Source organism: Salvelinus sp. IW2-2015, linkage group LG36, assembly GCF_002910315.2.
Source record: "Salvelinus sp. IW2-2015 linkage group LG36, ASM291031v2, whole genome shotgun sequence".
NCBI lineage: Eukaryota > Metazoa > Chordata > Actinopteri > Salmoniformes > Salmonidae > Salvelinus > Salvelinus sp. IW2-2015.
Genome location: NC_036875.1, coordinates 25,866,028 through 25,887,216, shown reverse-complemented (window position 1 = coordinate 25,887,216; position 21,189 = coordinate 25,866,028). Strand labels below are relative to the sequence as shown.

At 41.0% G+C, this 21,189-nt stretch overlaps 1 protein-coding gene and 1 non-coding gene across 3 annotated transcripts; one reads left to right on the top strand and one right to left on the bottom strand.

Moving 5' to 3' along the window:
- Positions 1-1,889: 1,889 nt before the first annotated feature.
- LOC111959526 (M-phase phosphoprotein 8-like) lies at positions 1,890-21,172 on the top strand. Of its 2 annotated transcripts, XM_023981141.2 has the most exons (6): positions 1,890-1,948; positions 11,318-13,403; positions 13,642-18,959; positions 19,143-19,283; positions 19,500-19,586; positions 20,364-21,172. In XM_023981141.2, the coding sequence occupies exons 4-6, from the start codon at positions 19,155-19,157 to the stop codon at positions 20,385-20,387; spliced, it is 240 nt and encodes a 79-aa protein (XP_023836909.1). In that variant the 5' UTR covers positions 1,890-1,948; positions 11,318-13,403; positions 13,642-18,959; positions 19,143-19,154; the 3' UTR covers positions 20,388-21,172. The 2 variants fall into 2 exon arrangements, with proteins under 2 accessions (XP_023836909.1, XP_023836908.1); XM_023981140.2 differs by having other exon boundaries at positions 13,642-19,283.
- On the bottom strand, positions 15,914-15,989 carry trnaa-ugc (transfer RNA alanine (anticodon UGC)). The gene has a single exon. It is a non-coding gene; the product is annotated as a tRNA-Ala (tRNA).
- Positions 21,173-21,189: the final 17 nt, after the last annotated feature.

Here is a 21,189-nt window from a genome sequence, read left to right as displayed (position 1 = left end):
ATTATTGTTTATTATTACATTATTATTTGTGCCCTGGTCCTATAAGAGCTCTTTGTCACTTCCCACAAGCCGGATTGTGACAAAAACTCACACTCATTCTTATGTTTAATAAATGTATCGAATAGTGTGCGTGTGGCAGGCTTACAATGATGGCAAAAAACAACATTTGAGAGTGCGCTGACCCTGGTGCTAGAGGGGGTACGCAGCTGGAGGTTGAATGTTTCTGGACTATAAAAAGTTTGGGAACCACTGTTCTACACAATATATTTATATCTGAATGTCTTGTACCATTTCAATGTCCTGAACAGGCCTCTGGATGGTCCTTTATCTCCACTTAATCAGTGGAGAGTCCTTTGAGGAAGAACAAAGAGGGTGCGTTCCTCTGTCCAGGCGTTGCTGACGAATGAAAGAACTTACAACGCCTGGATAGGTATTTTATGATGAGCTAACCACATATGTTATAGAAATCTGATGCACGACGACACAGTCGATGACGTAGCACATTGGTTGATGGTTGATGCAAGCAACGTCTGAGCAGGGGAACGCGACATGAGGATGGAGTGGATTGAGTGACAGTTGCCAAACTCAGAGGGCTGTGGTCCAATTCTCTCCTCTTCTTGTAAGCTCAGTTTTCCACCACAAACACCAGAACATAGCAAAAAATAGTATAAATGAGTTCACCTGCTTTTACACTATGATTTGACTGTTATATGTGTAATGTTTCTTTTGAAAATATATTTAGAAAGGAATAGTTTCACCATATTAAAAAGAGAGTTCAGTTCACTTCACAGGGTTTACCTTAAAATTAGGGACATATGTAAATGAATCACTAATCACATTAAATAAATAATAGTCTTCAGGGCATAGTTTTTCAAGTGTTTTAATTCTGTAATCCTCATTTTTGCAATACAGAATCAGATAAATGTGGCTGTTTTTGAGCAAGTTTTGCATAGGATCATTCTGATCCAGATACCACAAAATCAAGTTCACAGAATCCAGATTTTCAGTTCTTTGAATAGGTCTATACCATTCGATCTACTGGACAGGTTATGGTACTACTTCTACACTGTCATAGGGAAACAGAGATGGGTACATAAATACATAAACTACATTAATAAGGGTACCTATATTAAAAATAATAAAGCCTGAAGATCACTTATGTTATAAGTAAGTACACACATTTATTTGACACATCTAAATATGACAACTGACCACATACCTATACTGCAGTCAATTTAACATATGAACCTTTGGTTTTCAGATGTAAGAACTTTTTTAAACCTGTTCACCTTAATTACATTACATTGCTTTCTTGCATGCCTTTCACCTTTCTAAGTCCACCCTGAATCCACCCTTCCAGTGGGATCAAGATAATCCTGATTTTAGGCATCAAAACTATACTAATCACTTTTGAAAAACGCAAAAACTACATTTAATCCTGACTAAATGTCAGATTGGATGACCAAATCTGAACCCTACCGGGGTTTTTTAGTTTTGAAAAACCCAATTCTAACATTTAATCCTATCCGATTGTTGAAATCCGATCAGATAACTTTTGAAAAACTGGGCCCAGAAATAACTTTGTCAAAGCAACTAAATAACTTTACAATGATGGTGAAAATGTGGGGAGATTTGGGTTCAAATCTTCCTAGAAGTGAGAAAAACATGCCATGTGAAAATTAAGCTTTTGGGCACTTTAGGAAGTTTTAGTTATATTTCAAATCTGATTTATGAAATGTTCCATGTGGTTTATATTAAAATTGGGCTGGTAGTTCCTCCCTGTCGCTGATCCATCTTCCAGCACAGTAGGTGGCGGTAATGCACCGTTAACGCTGGAGGCCAAACGTTGATTAATCCCACCGAAGAAGAACGGCTCATTGGCGCGCATGCGTTCCTCGATGTATGTCAAGGCACAAAGTGGCGCTATATCGTTTCAACCTCTACTCAGGTAAGAATTTCCAAGACCTTTTATACAATTTTACGGTTAATTAGTCAAAGTTTCAACAACTAGCTATGGTGTAAGACAGATATCCACGGGCTTCCCGTGTCTCCTGATATGTTTTAAAGTAAAAAAGGCGACCACTTAGCAGTAAATGTTTAACCCGCCTGAGATTGTATTTATTTGTCATCCTCTTGCCTCTGCCCTCTCTTATTGTTTCGCGCTGTCTCTAATGGCGGACGTGAGGCGGTCCTGCTTGCTGACGGAAGAGGGCACATTTTAGCCGTTGTTGAACATGTTATATTATCCTCTGATATTTGGAATAGTGTTGTAAAAACGACATACTGAGAATGATTGTTTTTACGTCTGTCAAGTATTTTGACACAAACAGGGCAGTTAGACGTGTAACAGTATAGCGCCTCCCTTCGGCGAGTTGACTACGTCACGTATTTTCTTTGGTTGCACGGAGTAGTTTCTGGGGTAACTTTCCAATTAAACGTTGACGTTACACAGGTATCTCAAATAGAAGACATTTGTTTTGACTGTTGTGAAAACAATGTCCACTGTATTGTTTTCGGAGCACTGAAGTGTTTTTCCTTCTATGTAGTGCTCTTGGTTTTGTGTCAGTTACATGACTCACCATCACATGTGTTACTAATAGTCGGAATAATTTATAATTTTTCTGTAATAACAATGGCACATCTGGTTGTCTCTCCTCCCTCCAGTTCGCCTCTAATCCATTCCTGCCAGCAGGGGTGGGTATAGCTACAGTTTGTAAGGAGGTAGGCTGTCATTGGGACAGCCGTGATTGGGCGCACAATTGTCCCAGCGTCGTCTGGGTTTTGCCAGGGTATAGGCGGTCATTGTAAATAAGAATTAGTTCTTAACTGTCTTGCCTACTTAAATGAAATAATGTATTCTATACGTAAATCTGAGATACTCCATTTAGTATGATATGTTATGTATGGTATTAATTTGTGTTAACATTTCGTATGATGCACTACATGACCAAAACTATGTGGGCAACTGCTTGTCAAACTTCTCATTCCAAAATCATGGGCATTAATATGTAGTTGGTCTCTCCCCCTGCTGCTACGATAGCCTCCGCTCTTCTGGGAAGGCTTTATAGATGTTGGAACATTGCTGCAGGGGCTTTCTTCCATTTAGCCACGAGCATTGGTGAGGTTGGGCGACTAAGCCTGGCTCGCAGTCGCCGTTCCAATTAATTCCAAAGGTATACGATGGGGTTGAGGTCAGGGCTATGTCCAGGCCAGTCACATTCTTCTACACCGATCTCAACAACCATTTCTGTATGGACCTCCCTTTGTGTGTGGGGTCATTGTAATGGTGAAACAGGAAAGGACCTTCCCCAAACTGTTTCCACAAAGTTGGAAGCACAGAATGGTCTCGAATGTCATTGTATGCTGTGGTGTTAAGATTTCCCTTCACTGGAACTAAGGGTCCTAGCCCGAACCAGGAAAAACAGCCACAGACCATTATTCCTCCTCCACCAAACTTGACAGTTGGCACTATGCATTCGGGCTGGTAACTTTCTCCTGGCATCCGCCAAACCCAGATTCGTCCGTAGGACTGCCAGATGGTGAAGCGTGCGTCATCACTCCATAGAATGCTTTTCCTCTGCTCCAGAGTCCAATGGCGGTGAGCTTTATGACTCCAGCCGACGCTTGGCATTGCACATGGTGATCTTAAGCTTGTGTGCGACTGCTCGGCCATGGAAACCCATTTCATGAAGCTCCCGACCAACAGTTCTTGTGCTGACGTTGCTTCCAGAGGCCGTTTGGATCTCTGTAGTGAGTGTTGCAACTGAGGACAGACCATTTTTACGCGCTTCAGCACTCGGCGGCCCCGTTCTCAGCTTGTGTGGCCTACCACTTCAACAGCTAAGCTGTTGTTGCTCCTAGCTTTTTCCACTTCACAAAAACAGCACTTACAGTTGATCGGGGCAGCTTTAGCAGGGCAGAAATTTGACCAATTGACTGGTGGCGTCCTATGACGGAGTTTGCATGGTTGTGTGCTCGATTTTATATACCTGTCAGCAACGGGTGTGGCTGAAATGGCCAAATCCACTCTTTTTGAAGGGGTGTCCACATACTTGTGTGCAGTGTCTGAAATTTCCTTTTTGGCTCACCTGCCAAGGGGACTGGTAGATGAAAAAATCCACCAGCCAGGCATTTTTTACTAGCCAAAATAATAAATTGCCTTTTTGTGTCACACATACATTCATTTCAGACAATAAGGTATTATGTTGAATACAAACTTAAAGAGGCTAGAGCAAAATTTGAAATCAAATAATTGTAATATATTGAGCAACGATTAATCAAATCAAGTTTATTTGTCGAGCACATTTTAAAAACAACTGTAGTTGACCAAAAGTGCTGTACAGCTTGCAAAAATGCCAAACAGTGGGCACACAATGAATTAAACAAAACATATCAGATATAATGAATAAGAGTACATAGAAGTCAAAACAGGGAAACAATGGTAAGATACAATTGAGAAGTGCAGTGTACATAGAACTGGTGCTCTCCTGATACACAGGGGAAGCAGATCTACAAATCCTTTACTTTGAGTAGAAATACCCTGATAAAATAAATGTAGAATAGAGATTCATCAGATTCTGGTTAATTATGGCTGGGGCTAGATTTAATTTCCCATCCTGAATACAACTGAAGAAGTCTTGAACTCAAAATTCTACTGAAGTATTTGTTATTAAATGTATTTAAGGCTCAAACAAAAGTAAATTTGAGGGTTTTGTAAACCTATCAGATTCTTAATCATTTGAATCAACTTAAACCTCATCAGACTCCTCACTCTCTACTGCAATCACCCTCTTTGCAAGGTCCATGAAGTTTGGCCTCCTGCTCCTGACAGAGTCCTGGTACCACAGCTTTTATTGGCTCATACTCCCTGATCTCTGGAGAGGACAGCTGGACCATAAGGAGATCAGACAGTGTATCAGATTTTAGGTTGGACCGCCAATTGGTTTTCATCTGTTTCATGGTATTAAAACCTCTTTCACATTCAGCTGTGGTGGCAGGGAAAGACAGGAGTAGGTCAACCAATGCCAGCAAGTCAGGGCAGGAATGCTGATGGCTCCTGTTGACATGGAACCATGTCTCCTGTTGACATTGAACCATGTCTCCTGTTGACATGGAACCAGGACATCTTCTGCAGGGACTGGGGCTCTTGGTACATCAGCACCTTCAGGACAGTCCACTGGTCAGGGATCCTTTCAACATGGATGCCAGAGGTCTCCAGGACAGGCTTGAAGTGGTCCACCAGGGTTTCCAGTTCAGTGTTTCCAAAATCTGGAATAATTGTATACATTACAATACAACAAGCATCATGCCGTTTTAATTCTCCAACTATAAAAATATGATAATGAACCTAACCTGACTGCCCTGTAATACAAAACATAAAGTAACCTGCTGCTGCGTCTCCTGACTCTGGCCAATTGGTGAAGCTGACCAGCTTGGTGGCACACAGGACCCCTACACTGGTGTCCCCGAACCTGTCAGTCATACTCTCGACTAGCCTGTCAAGCATTTTGTCCTGTGAGGTGACGAGGGTCTTGGTGTCACCTCTGGTCAGCAAAATTCCCTCATCTGTTGGCCATTGTGGCCTTCATCATGGGCCCTTCTCTGATGACAAAAAGGCTCATTTTAACATCCTTTCATATTTTTCCTTTACAACACACTCTCCCTCTCTTATTGACGTAATCTTTTCTCTTAATTCTCTTAATAATTTCTTATGGCTGCAATCCCGTCACTGGGATGATATGACAACAGCCAGTGACAGTGCAGGGCGCCAAATTAAAAAAACAGAACTCTCATAATTAAAATTCCTCAGACATTCATGTGTCTTATATCATTTTAAAGGTKATCTTGTTGTTAATCCCACCAAAGTGTCCGATTTCAAATAGGCTTTTCAGCGAAAGCACTACAAACGATTGTCAGGTCACCACAAAACCACAATAAGCACAGCCATTTTTTCAGCGAAAGATGGCTTTCACAAAAAGCAGAAATAGAGATAAAATGTATCACTAACCTTTGATTATCTTCATCAGACACTCATAGGACTTCATGTTACACAATACATGCATGTTTTGTTTGATAAAGTTCATATTTATATAAAAAAATCAGAGTTTACATTGGCGCGTTACATTCACTAGTTCCAAAAACATCAAGTGATTTTGCATAGCCACATCGTTTCAACAGAAATACTCATCATAAATGTAGATGATAATACAAGTTATACACATGGAATTATAGATATACCTCTCCTTAANTTGCATAGCCACATCGTTTCAACAGAAATACTCATCATAAATGTAGATGATAATACAAGTTATACACATGGAATTATAGATATACCTCTCCTTAACCTTTCAGTGCTACCCATCCCGGATCCGGGAGCATCCTCATCAAAAAAGCTGACTAGCATAGCCTAGCCTAACGGGACAGGGATATAATATAATTTCATGGAATCACAAGTCCAATACAGCAAATGAAAGATAAACATCTTGTGAATCCAGCCATCATTTCCGATTTTTTTAAAGTGTTTTACAGCGAAAACACAATATAGAATTATATTAGCTTACCACAATAGCCAAACTCACAAAGCCATTTATTCACCGCCAACATAGCTTTCGCAAAAACCAGCAATAGAGATAAAATTAATCACTAACCTTTGGACAACTTCATCAGATGACAGTCTTATAACATCATGTTATACAATACATTTATGTTTTGTTCGAAAATGTGCATATTTAGAGCTGCAAATCGTGGTTATACATTGTGAATACGTAGCAACAATTCACCAAAATGTCCGGAGATATTTTGGACAGTCACCTAATCTAACCAAAGAACTCATCATAAACTTTACATAAAAATACTTGTTGTATGGCAAATGAAAGATACACTGGTTCTTAATGCAACCGCTGTGTTAGATTTTAAAAAATAACTTTACTACAACATACAGCATGCATTATTGTGAGACAGCGCTCACCTATTCTCCGCCGTGTTGGAGCCAACATATTACACAAAAATACGAAATAACATCATAAATATTCTCTTACTTTTGCTGATCTTCCATCAGAATGTTGTGCAAAGGAGTCCTATTTCCAAAATAAATCGTTGTTTGGTTTTAGAATGTCCATTTCTTCTGTCGAATTAGCAACTTTGGCTAGCATTGTGGCGCGAACATGCCCATCAACTCTTGGCGCCTGGAACGAAAAATTCCAAAATTACCAATAAACGTAGAATAAACTGGTCAAACTCGGTTGAAAATCCTACTTTATGATGTTCTTCTCATATGWATCCAATAACATCAGAGCCGGAGCAATTCGTAGTGTATACCYAACGCTTTTCAGAAGACAATGTGAGGTTCCCCGGCGCGCAGATGAAAACTGACAAAAGGGCGGACCTGTCACTCCAAAAGCTCTTATTCGGCCTCACATCAAGCTAGACACCCCATTCAACCTTCTACTGCCTGTTGACATCTAGTGGAAGGCGTATGAAGTGCATACAGATCCATAAATAAAAGCCAGTTGAATAGGCAGGCCCTGACAGAGCCTCATTTTCAGAATTTTCAAACAGTTTTAGAAACTTCAGAGTGTTTTCTATCCAATAGTAATAATAATATGCATATTGTATGATCTAGAACAAAGTACGAGGCCGTTTAATTTGGGCAAGATTTTTTCCAAAGTGAAAACAGCGCCCCCCTATTCACAAGAAGTTAATGCAACCGCTGTGTCAGATTTCAAAAAAACTTTACGGAAAAATAAACCATGCAATAATCTGAGACAGAGCTCAGAACAATAGCCAAATTAGCCGCCATGTTGGACCATAATGTCCGTTATTTATGTCCAATTAGCTACTTTGGTTAGCGCGTTTGGTAAACAATTCCAAAGTCACAAAGCGCGTCCACTATAACGTGACGAAATGTCCAAAAGTTCCGTAACAGTCAGTAGAAACATGTCAGACGATGTACTGAATCAATCTTTAGAATGTTGTTAACCTTTCTGAACCACCCATCCCGGATCCGGGATAATTGTCATCAGAAACGCTGACTAGCCTAGCCTAGTGCGAACGGTATATAATAAAATATAATTTCATGAAATCACAAGTGCAATATTGCAAAACACAGTTTAGCCTTTTGTTAATCCATCTGTCGTCTCAGATTTTGAAATTATGCTTTACAGCGCAAGCAATACAAGCGTTTGTAAGTTTATCGATCGCTCAACAAAACAATAAGAACACCTAGCGTCACGAAACTTGGTCACGAAAATCAGAAAAGCAATCAAATTAATCGTTTACCTTTGATGATCTTCGGATGGTTTCACTCACGAGACTCCCAGTTAGACAGCAAATGTTCCTTTTGTTCCATAAAGATAGTTTTTATATCCAAATACCTCCGTTTGTTTGCTGCGTTATGCCCAGGAATCCACCGGAAAGAGCGTTCGCGACAATGCCGGAAAAAATTCCAAATTATATCCATAATGTCCACAGAAACATGTCAAACGTTGTTTATAATCCATCTTCAGGGTGTTTTGCAAATATCTATTCGATAATATATCAACCGGGACAGTTGGCTTTTCACTAGGACCGAGAGAAACAATGGCTGCCTTTTCACTTTTGCGCAAATATCGCTCGGAGAGCCCCCACCTATCCACTTACGCAATGTGGTCGTTCACGCTCATCCTTCAAAATAAAAGCCAGAAACTATGTCTAAAGGCTGTTGACACCTTAGGGAAGACATAGAAAAAGAAGTCTGGTTGATATCCCTTTCAATGGGCAATAGGTATGCATGGGAACAGAGAGGTCTCAAAAACAGGGCCATTTCCTGGTTGGATTTTCCTCAGGTTTTAGCCTGCAATAGCAGTTCTGTTAACTCACAGACAAAAAATTTACAGTTTTGGAAACTTCAGAGTGTTTTCTATCCTAATCTGACACTTATATGCATATTCTAGTTTCGGGGGCTGAGAAATAGGCAGTTTCAAATGGGTACGTTTTTTAGCCAAAAACGAAAATGTCGCCCCCTATACTCAAGAAGTTAACATACATCTTGAATTACGTTCCAACCGGAGAATTAGATTGACTTCAGAAGAGCGGTGGAACGGAGGTCCTCCTCATGTGAACTCGCATGTGAAAGCATGGTCCGCTCGTGGCAGACCTGACTAATTCCTGTCTCCTTCGGCCCCCCTTCACATTAGTCATCAGACAAAGTTCTATTGACTGTTGACATCTAGTGAAAACTCATCAATATCTCGCTGTAATTTCAATGAGAGCTTGGTTGAAAATCTGCCACCTCAGAAACAATTCAAACAGGAAGTGGAACTTCTCAGGTTTTTGCCTGCCATATGAGTTCTGTTATACTCACAGACATAATTCAAACAGTTTTAGAAACTTCAGAGTGTTTTCTATCCAATACGAATAATAAGCTGTGGAATTGTGGAATGGAAGTTATACCCAGTTTGTGTAGTCAAGGGCATGGCCTCATAGGGGAAAAAGAGCGCTTTGGGACAAATGTGGTAGTCTTCTTTGTGTTTTGAGCCACATCATTAGGATCATCAGCTGTTAGTATCCCTGAACATGGGGCTTGATGGCAAGAAATTATGAGTTGCATTCGCAGGCTAGCAACAGGAACGTGCAATAACATCTGCTAAACATGTGTATGTGACAAATAACATTTTATTTGAATAGAATATTCTGTAATTTAGCATATTCCGGTGTTTCAAAACTGTAAGAAACTGATTAGTGAACTTGACCACCACCCATTTTTTTTTTCTCATGTCATCAAGCAAGCAAAGAAACAAACAAACCTTGGAATGGAAACAAATGTATTACAGCTCTTTTTTTTATTGCTGTGAGTCGCATTACATGGGTTTTTGTAAGCCTGACACATTAATTAAACTACTTGATTTTTGCCTAGGCTTCAGAATTGTATGATATTTCACGTTGCACTTGGAGAATATTAACCCTTTCTTGTCCATGGTTTGAGACAAAATGGATCCCATGATGCTGAGACAGTTGCCGTGTTTACTATGTTGTCATAACAAAATGACCATTCAGTTGTGTTCAGCTTTGGTCTTTGGGGGTGTCCATCACACTCATGAACGGCTGTGCAACAGCATTGGCGTTCTATGTCTCTGTGGCAACTACAATCATTTGCAGTCTATAATCGTGTTTGATATAGTGGACTGGATTATACATGGACCCAAACTGGAGAATGAGCATGGCCAGGTAGTGCTGCATCTCGGCTCCCGTTTGGTGCCTACTGCCTAGTACTGAATGTTAGCCTGATGTCTACCTTCAGATAACAACCAACCCCCATGGTAGTCTCCGGATCACTACGGCAACCAAGGTGTTGGATCACTTGGCAACAGAGATGGTAGAAGTGGACAAAGGGGGAGGAGAGAGACAGAGGATAGATTTGTGACAGTGTTTGTAGGGCGAGGTAGAGGTTTGAATGAGAGGAGAACCTGGACAGAAGGTGTAGAGGGAGACCAAAAGGGGTAGGTGGGACTAGAAAGAGGGACAGGATGAGAGAGAAAATATGCAGAGATTATTATTCTTGCAAGACAGTGGCTGCCCTGGACAGTCTGGTATTGCAGGGCTTTTTATGCTCCACATACAACCCTGTCATTGTCCCCTGACCACAGTCATGTTCAATAATGTTCCAACCGGAGAATTCCTTTGTCTTTAGGATTGCAATGGAACGCAAGCTACCTCTCACATGAACGCGCGTGGTCAGCTCATGGCATTCTGGGAGAGACCTTACTCAATCCCCTCTCATTCACCCCCACTTCACAGTAGAAGCCTCAAACAAGGTTCTAAAGACTCTTGACATCTAGTGGAAGATATGACCCCATAGACACTGTATATTCGATAGGCAATGAGTTGAAAAACTACAAACTTCAGATTTCCCACTTCCTGGTTGGATTTTTTTCTCTGGTTTTTGCCTGCCATGTGAGTTCTGTTATACTCACAGACATCATTCAAACAGTTTTAGAAACTTCTGAGTGTTTTCTATCAAAATATACTAATTATATGCATATTCTAGCTTTTATGGCTGAGTAGCAGGCAGGTTAATTTGGGCACGCTTTTCATCCAAAATTCCGAATGCTGCCCCCTACCCTAGTGAAGTTAACTGGACTTTACCTGAGCAGAGCTCATTAATGATTCTTAAGAAATCCACCTGTGAGCCTAAAGTGGTTGGCTATATTCTTATTTTTTCACATATACACAGCTTGTACCTGGAATACTTGCACTCAACATGTTTACCATGGACTATGCTTACCCATAGGCTTATGGTAGGTTTATCCTAATAACCTGTGCTGTGTTTGTGTGGGTGCAGGTGGTAGCAGCCTAAATGATGGACGGGGAACACCAGGAAGAGAATCCTTCACATGAGAAAGAAAATGCTCTACACAATGAAGAGAAGACTTCATGTGATGTGGTGAAGACTTTATGTGACATGGAGAGAGCTTTATGTGACATAAAGAAGAGTGCTGAAGAGAGCAGTTCAAGTAATGACGAGATCAGTTCAGATGATGAGGTTGGACAAAGACTGGATTCAAAAGTCCCAAGTGGCTCAGAGCCTCTTCTATCTAATGCAGAACACCCCTGCGATAATAATGAATCTGAGCTGTTGCCCCAAAAAATCTCCCGAGTTAAAAAACCTCAACGCAAGAAATTCGCGCCACGGAAAGGTACAAGGTCAAGCTTACGTTCTAGCACAAAAATGACAGTCAGCACATGTAGTATGACAGATGATGGTAAAAGAAAATGGGACAAAAAGCACTTCTGCCTGTATTGCAATGAACCACACCACAAAATTTCAAGACATTTAGAAAGGATGCACGCAGAAGAAGCAGCTGTCGCTCATGCTATGAGCTTCCCCAAACTCTCCAAAATCAGGTCTCTTTTGCTTGACCAACTCCGTAACAAAGGCAACTATCAAGTTCTTCAAAGTGGAGATGGTGAAATTGTGACTAAGGATAGACCCTCTTACGATGGTGTTTCTGTGCGTGACTGCCTGCCCTGCCAACACTGCTTAGCTTTTTTCAACAAAATAGATTTATGGAAGCATGAGGGCTCATGTAAAGCCAGAAAAGGACAAGAGGAAAAGAGGGGAGGAAAAAGAGTGCGGGTCCAGGCTGCGTCCTCTCGACTTCTTCCATTGCCTGTCTATTCTACTGGAGGATGTGAAGAAATAATACACAATATGAATCAAGATGACATCTTATGCCACATCAAAAATGATCCCCTGATATGTAAATATGGCAATGCACTATCTGCAAAGCATGGCCATGCCAAGTCACAGTTTACATACATTGGATCAAAAATGAGGGAATTGGCTAGATTTGTACTTACTGTAAATGAGATGGATTGTGGTGTCCAATATCTGCATGAAGTATGTGTACCATCCAAATTCAAATTGGCTGTTCATGCTGCCAGGAAAATGAGTGGTRWTGARCCTYCCTCRGACAGGTACAAGACCCKATCTCTTSCTTTAAAGATTGGCTATTCCTTGAAAAGAGCTACTGAAATAGCTTTTGGYGAGAGTCGTATGACAGAGGACCGTGAGGCAGAGGAWCAAGCCAAAAGGTTCATTGAGCTMCTTGAAAACYATTGGAATAACTGTTTTTCCGGTCTGTCCCTSAGRGKTGTCCCTCAGTGTGATGAAGTTGATGTGWCTTCACTTACTGAGGATTTGATTAAACTTCAGAAGTTTCTCAAGGTTGCAGAGGACACAGCAAAGAGAGAATTGCTCGAGAGCCCCACCAACGCTGTCTGGAAAAAGCTCAATGAAACTCTTCTTGCCGAAATAGCTCTCTTCAACAGAAAAAGGACAGGAGAGGTTGCGAAAATGCTGTTGGAAACATATACAAACAGAAAGAAATCTCCAGCTAGTGCAGACATTTTCAATAGCCTCTCAAGGCTGGAGCAGGAGCTTGGTGACGACAAACTAACCAGGGTGGAAATTGAAGGCAAAAATGGTAGAACAATGCCGGTCCTACTAACGGCGAGGATGATCTCATCTCTTGAGATCCTAATTGCAAACAGAGACAAAGTTGGTGTGTCAAAGGACAACCCTTATGTCTTCGCACGGAGCCCAGATGCAGCAAGCTACGTCAGAGGGTCTGACTGTCTGAGGAAATTTGCWCYTGKGTGTYATGCAAAGAATCCTGAAAGTCTGATCCATGCGACAGTGAGGAAAGAGGTTGCTATCCATTGCCAAATACTAAACTTGAATGAAAGTGAATTGGATCAGGTGGCAAAGTTATTGGGACATGACACCCAGGTCCACAAAGAGTACTACAGACTCTCTGAAAACGCAGGACATCTAGCAGAAATCAGCAAATTGCTGCTTGCAATGGATCAGGTTCCAGTGGTAATTCCAGGGCCATCTGAGGAAAGGATTGTTTCACCTACATATGGTGAGTATCAGTTGCTTTGGAGAGTATTTGGACAACGTGTTCATTTTTTTTTTTCAGGGGTTAAATGTTCAGTCGAAAAATCCCAATTAAAATGTTGTGCCATTTACATGTTAACTCGAGCTACATTTTTGAGAAGCTTGCAACTCATTACCCTAAAGTATTTTCTCTGTTCCTCTTTACAATATATGATAATGACACATTCATGAATCCTTTTCTTCTGTATGTATTCATTTCATAGGGACATATCCAACAGGGACAGATTCTGCAAGGACATATCCTTCTGGCACATATCCCACTGGGTCATCATATCCTACAGGGACATATTCAGCGAAGTCATATACTGTAGGGTCACAGCCTTTAAGGTCATATCATGCTGGGACATATCCTTCGAAGTCATATCCTTCAGGATCACATTCTCCGAGGTCATATTCTGCGGGGACAGATTCTGCGAGGGCATATCCTGCCGGGATAAATCCCGCTAGTTCATATCCTACTGTGACACATCCTGCAGAGACCTATCGAGTAGGTTCATATGCTTCAGGGACATACCTAGCAGAGACGCATGATGCAAGGTCATGTACTGAAAAAACACAACTTGCAAATGCATGTCCTGCAAGTCCTTATGACCTCTCATCTCCTACTAGATCATTTTCTTCAGGGACGAATCCTGTGAGGACATATCCTGCGGTGACACAACTTTCGACGTCATATCCTGCTGGAACATATGCTGCGCAGACACTTCCAGCACGTACAGTTATTACACCAACACTTCATGCGCAGACACTTCCAACACAGACACTTCCTGCCCAGACTCTTCCAACACAGACACTTCCTGTCGGGGCAGTGCCTGCGGGTGCAGTTCTTTTGGGGACAGGTTCTGTGGGGACGGGTAAGTTGGGCACAGTGTGGAAACAGAGGCCGTGGAGTGGTGCGGCTAAGGTTGCGGTGAACCGTCAGATGGGACACTTTATCTCAATGATGGCGGTTCCAGGTAAACGGGACTGTGAAGTTTGCCTGCACAATGAACCAGCTCTAAGAGACAGGACATGGAGGGACATCAAAAACTATGTGCACAACACAGTAAAATCTATAAAACGGAAGAATGGCCTTACAAGATTGGACCCCACAAAACAGACAAAGAAAGGAGCAGCAAGGAAACAAAAAGAGGCAAAGCGTGCTAAAGAATGGGTTGGTGGAACAATGACAGTACCTGCACAGGGTCAAGAGGACAGACTTGAGGCAGGTCCTGTGGCAACACCAAGGAAACAGAAGATATGGAGTAATGAGGCTCAGGCTGCGGTCAGGCGGCAGCTAGGAGACTTCACTAAACTGATGAAGATTCCAGGTAAAAAGGAATGTGATGCATGTCTTGCAGCTGAACCAGCTCTACAAGGCAGGACATGGAAAGATGTAAAAAACTATGTGCGTAATACATTAATGACAATGTGCAGGAGGCATATTTCAGGCAAACAAAACATGGACCATGAAAAACCAAGTCCAAGGACACCGAAACCAGGGGTCCAACAAAATTCAGGGGTGCATCAGAAACCAGGGACGCTGTTGGGACTTCCAGAAGATCCTCCTGTTTATCTGTATTTATGATTACTTAAAGCTTTTGATTTAATCTGACATCCTTGCTCATTCTGATCTCACTTTGCAACATAAAGCAAGAATGTAGAACCATTTTAAGGATATAATATCACTATGTACTTTATTCTACAAATGTATCCATAGCAACTAGACTACATAGTGACGTAGTATGCATATAAACTTGTTTAGCTGACTTTTATGTACATTTTCTCAGCTTCTTTTTAACTGCAACATTTATTTTGGCACGATGTGTTCTGACGCCCAAATTCAAAATCCTTTGGCATGAGCTACACCAACGATGTATGTAAACCCTGGATTGCTGATGCTATGTATTGTCCTTTAAGAGGCTTTGAAGACACTGGTTGGCCTTGTTGGCACTCCCCACTAGGAGTAGTCCTCCATAGGAATGACTGGAATTCTACAGTATTTTAATTAAATGTTTCAAGGATTTTGTTGTTGTAGTGAGGACAGTAACATTAGTACTCTAAAATACTTTAAGGAACTTTTGTGTATTTTTGCCTGTACCATTGTATGTGTAGCTAATGTATATGTGTAGGTTAGGTTTTGAGTGAAAACAACTGTTCAGCAAACTGAGGATTTAGTGGGTTAGGCTATTCCTGGTAGAAGTGCGGTGTGAATGGGTTAAAGTACTACATTTGCGCCCAGGTTAGAGAGTATAGTTTGATGTTTGAGCCGCTTGAAATCCACCAATTACGTAAAGAAAAATGTTTCTGTTCTAGAATTATACTGAACGAAAATTATAGGGCGCAAATAGAAGATGCCAGAAATTTTCCATAAGCACAAAAACCTTATTTCTCTCATGTTGGACACAAATTACTTCACAGCCCTGTTAGTAAGCATTTCTCCTTTACATTACAACTTACAGTAAGGAGTGTATACATTTTAATATTTGTTCGTACTGGTCCCAAGTGGGAATCGAACCCACAACCCTGGCATTGCAAGTGCCATGCTCTACCAACTGAGCCACACAGGACCTCCTTTACCAAGATAACCCATCCACCTTGACAGGTGTGCCTCTCCCAGACTGCAAAGAACTTTGGCGTGACCCTGGACAACAAACACCCTGCCGTTGTCTGCAAATATCAAAGCAGTGACCCGCTCCTGCAGGTTCATGCTCTACAACATTGTACATTACGACCCTATCTAACACAGGAAGTGGCGCAGGTCCTAATCCAGGCACTTGTACTCTCCCGTCTGGACAACTGTAACTCGCTGTTGGCTGGGCTCCCCACTTAACCCATCAAGCCCCTGCAACTTATCCAGAACGCTGCAGCCCGTCTGGTTTTCAACCTTCCCAAGTTTTCTCATGTCACCCCACTCCTCCACACATTCCGCTGGCTTCCAGTCAAAGCTCTCATCCACTACAAGACCATGGTGCTTACCTACGGAACAGCAAGAAAAACTGCCCCTCTCTACCTTCAGGCTATGCTCAAACCCTACACCCCAAGCCGAGCACTGCATTCTGCCACCTTAGGTGCCACCCCAGTTTACAATTGGCTCATTCATCCCCCTCCTCTCCCCTGTAACTATTCCCCAGGTCATTGCTGTAAATGAGAACGTGTTCTCAGTCAACTTACCTGGTAAAATAACGGAAAAAGAAAAGGTCTCTTGGGGCTCCCAGCTCTGCCCAATCCAAGTTCTTCTCTGTCCTGGCACCCCAAGCTAGGACAGCAGGGTCGTCTCCTCCCCACTTTCTATGCCTGTGATGTGGTTGTCCCACCTAGTGCATTCATCTTATGATGGCTAACTGTATGTCATTCTGGATAAGAGTGTCTGCTAAATTACTAAAATTTAAACAGCATGATCATTACTCAGGTGCACCTTGTACTGGGAAAATTAAAAGGCCACTCGATAATGTGCAGTTTTGTCACAACACGATGCTACAGATGTCTCATGTTTTGAGGGAGTGTGGAATTGGCATGCTGACTGCAGGAATGTCCACCAGAGCATTTAATGTTAATTTCTCTACCATAAGCCGCCTCCAACGTTGTTTTAGAGAATTTGGCAGTACATCCAACTGGCCTCAGAACCGCAGACCAAGTGTAACCACGCCAGCCCAGGACCTCCGCATCCAGCTTCTTCACCTGCGGAATTGTCTGAGACATGAAACTGAGGAGTATTTCTCTCTGTAATAAAGCCCTTTTGTGGGGAAAAACTAATTCTGAGAAAGAAAAAAAGTATTCCCTCCCAGGCCCACCCATGGCTGTGCCCCTGCCCAGTCATGTGATATCCATAGATGTATTTGCTTATGAATTGTAACTCAGTAAAATTATTCAAATTTTTGCATGTTGCATTTATATTTTTGTTCAATATAGAATCTTCACATGACTACACAAAGACCAGCTCCATTAAATGTTTTATTTTAATGGATTATACATACATACATACATACATACATGCAAGTAACTGAAATGTGTTTTGCCAATTGGAAACAGTTCCTTCGTGTAATTGGTTTCAGAGAATCACAGAGCCTATTCCTCTTGTACTTCGGTCTTTAGCTGTCCATGTACACTATCGTTCAAAAGTTTGGAGTCACTTAGAAATGTCTTTGTTTTTGAAAGAAAAGCAAATGTTTTTGTCCATTTAAAATAACATAAAATTGATCAGAAATACCGTGTAGACATTGTTAATGTTGTAAATGACTATTGTAGCTGGAAACGGCAGATTTTTCTTTAAATGGAATATCTACATAGGCGTACAGAGGATCCTCCAACTCTATTCTTGTTAGAGCCAGTTTGCGCTGTTCTGTGAAGGGAGTAGTACACAGCATTGTATGAGCTCTTTGGTTTCTTGGCAATTTCTTGCATGGAATAGCCTTCATTTCTCAGAACAAGAATAGACTGACGAGTTTTAGAAGAAAGTCCTTTGTTTCTGGACATTTTGAGCCTGTAATCGAACCCACAAATGCTGATGCTCCAGATACTCAACTAGTCTAAAGAAGACCAGTTTTATTGCTGCTTTAATCAGAACAAATTTTCACCTGTGCTAACATAATTGCAAAAGGGTTTTCTAATGATCAATTAGCCTTTTAAAGTGATACACTTTGATTAGCTAACACAACGTGCCATTGGAACATAGAAGTGTTGGTTTCTGATAATGGGCCTATGTAGATATTCCATAAAAAATCAGCCGTTTCCAGCTACAATAGTCATTTACAACATTAACCATGTCTACACTGTATTTCTGATCAATTTGATGTTATTTTAATGGAAAATAAATGGTAGTGTAGGTCTAGTTTTATTAATGTTGCTATTATTCAGTACTGTCAACCATATTGATTTCACAGCAGCAGTTTAAGTTTTTCAACACTAATTTAGGCTGACTAACCTGTATAGGGTTTGATAGCTGTTGCTTCTCTATATTATTTAATCCACTTGACTACTAATATTATATATTTAATCCACTTGCCTCCTAGATAATGTTATTATTGCAAGTCAATCTTTGTTGATTCTAATTGCATTAAGGTTCAAGGAGGAATTATGTAAAAACATTTGTTTGTTTATATTTATCAGTTTGTGTTATAACTGCAACAGATCTGCTACGGTGTTAGGTGTTAACTGAGAAAAATTATCAGGGGTTTCAACCACACCCCACTATTTACTGTCTAAAGATGTTTAAGTAGTTTTTTTTCACCAACATGTATTTGTAATCAAGCTGCCTTTCGTTACCCCCTGGTGCTCATTGTGTGTACTCTAGATACTATATTTGCTTCGTTAATAAATTGTTACTTGATGTAAATGTTCAAATGTTATTCCAGTTCTCAGAATATTCATATAGCCTTCTTGAGGTCCACTATTAGTGTTCCAACAGGGATTTAGAATTGTACCAATAACAGTTCAAGGAAACGGCTTTGAGATTTCATGACGTAATGCTAGGAATCTATCATCACCATTGCTTTATGCTTTTATGAACTTAACCTTTTTGGATGAAAAGACAACACCCTAGGTAAGTATAAAATCAGCTAAACCTTCAAATAAGTGAACTGCCCCTCTAATTCTTTAAGCAATTAGCCCCTCCCCATTTAATATCATATGTAACTTGTTTGCTACAAGTGGCTTTGGAAAGCTGTGGTCCTCAGTAATGAAGGAGTCTGTGTGTGTGTGTGTGTGTGTCTGTTGCCTTCCACAGGACACCAGTGGTATGTCCATGAGTATGTTGGCAGCAGCAGGGGGACAGGATGACATTGTGAGGCTGCTGATAAAGAAGGGGGTGAAGGGGAACGGACGGCAGAGGAACGGCACCACTGCCCTAATGCACGCTGCAGAGAAGGTAACACAGGACAGACTGGTTTAAACCACCTTATTACAAGTACACACGTATACATTCCCCTTGTTTGTATGTTAAATGTCTGTTCTGCTATGTTTACTTACTAACTTAACTATAAACAAGGGCATGTAGACAGGACCCCGACACCTAATAATGGTGATGAGTACATATAAGTTAAGGCCAAAGCTTAACCCTCTATCCTTTCATTTATCATTTCAGAACTTCCTGACCACAGTTGCTATCCTCCTGGAAGCAGGGTCCTACGTCAACGCTCAGACACTGGGAGGAGAGACGGCCCTGATGAAGGTACGGGGGAGGAGAAAAAATAAGGGGAAAATGGGGGAGGTGAAGATAAATGCTGTGTTTAATTAGAACGCAAACATTTCTATAATTATTATATATTTTTTTACGTTTTTGCTTTGTCATTATGGGGTATTCTGTGTAGATTGAGGGGGGAATAACGATTTAATCCATTTTAGAATAAGGCTGTAACGTAACAAAATGCAAAATGTGGATAAAGTCCAGGGCTCTTAATACTTTCCCGAATGCACTGTACATGTGTGCGTGCGGTGGCCATAAGTATGAAGGATGGTTGTTGTTTTAGGCACTTTTGCAACACAGGATTCTATATCCTAAACTACTTTAACTACATAAGAGCTTTCAAGAATGCATGATTATAACTACCTGGTTAAAATAGTCATCCAAATCACTTGTAGTTAAAGTAGTAGTTGTGATGACGATAATGCAGAGCACATCCTGGCAACAACATGCCATTGTAGACGTACGATAGTTGGATAAGCAGTTATCAATGATGATCTACTGTAATCCTTGTTTTATAAGAGGTGGGAATTCATTTGATGTGAGCATTACATATGTCTTAACAGCCATATCATTGAGATAATTTCCCCTTTTTTGTCAACTGCTGTACAAACTGGTATTGAAGTAAAACAGGGTGATATATTTGCCTCGTTCAATAAAACAGTGAGGTTTTATTTATGTCTTGTGTCAGCCGGTACTTTGATCATGTTCTTTTCTCTGTGTGTATGTATTGAACGTATTGTACCGTTTCAATGTCCTGAACAGGCTCCTGGGCGGTCCTTTATCTGAACGCCATCAGTAGAGTCCTTTTGAGGACGAACAAAATGGCCGGAGTGGATTGAGTGATGGTTGCAAGACTCATAGGGCTGTGGTCCAATTTCTCCCCCTTTTGCACTTTTGTTTTAACTCCCCCTCATCGATTGAAAATAAATGGACTTGTCTATGAATTATGGTGGAAAATCTCTGGTTTATTCTTACACCAATCCAATTATTTTAAATCCATGAGGAGGAGTGGTCAAATGCACACTTTGTGGAGTAAATAATTGGAATGCAGTATTTTGAAACAGGGCATTTGTTTCTTCTTGTGTGAGAGAGTAATAGCCATGGTAGCTTAGAATGCAAATCCTGCTGATGAACGACACAAGACAGATGACATCACAACTTTGACCAGCAATTCAAGTCTGTCACCCATTTGTTGCAATAGAATGGGACCGCAAAATGGGAATAAGTGCTTGTGAATGGTTTGGAATTAGGTTAGATGTACATCTAGATTTTTTAAATATGTACTGTATATCAAATGTCTATTGATAATGTATTTTTATTAATGGCCTATTAACTATAAAGGCTCATACTTGTATAATAAGCACTGACAGGATGCAGCTGTGTGACCAACTGCGGTCGAACTCAGGTTTCCCAAGGTTGTGTTGGCCTGCTGAGCTAAAAGCCTAGGCGTTAGCAGGGTGTTACGCAAGATGCCAGATCATATCAGTAAGGTTGCTCATTCACATGTGATTTACACACAGACACTATGAGCATCAACGTTCCACTCTTCAACAATAAAGTATAGCCTAATACAGTCAAGTGCACACAA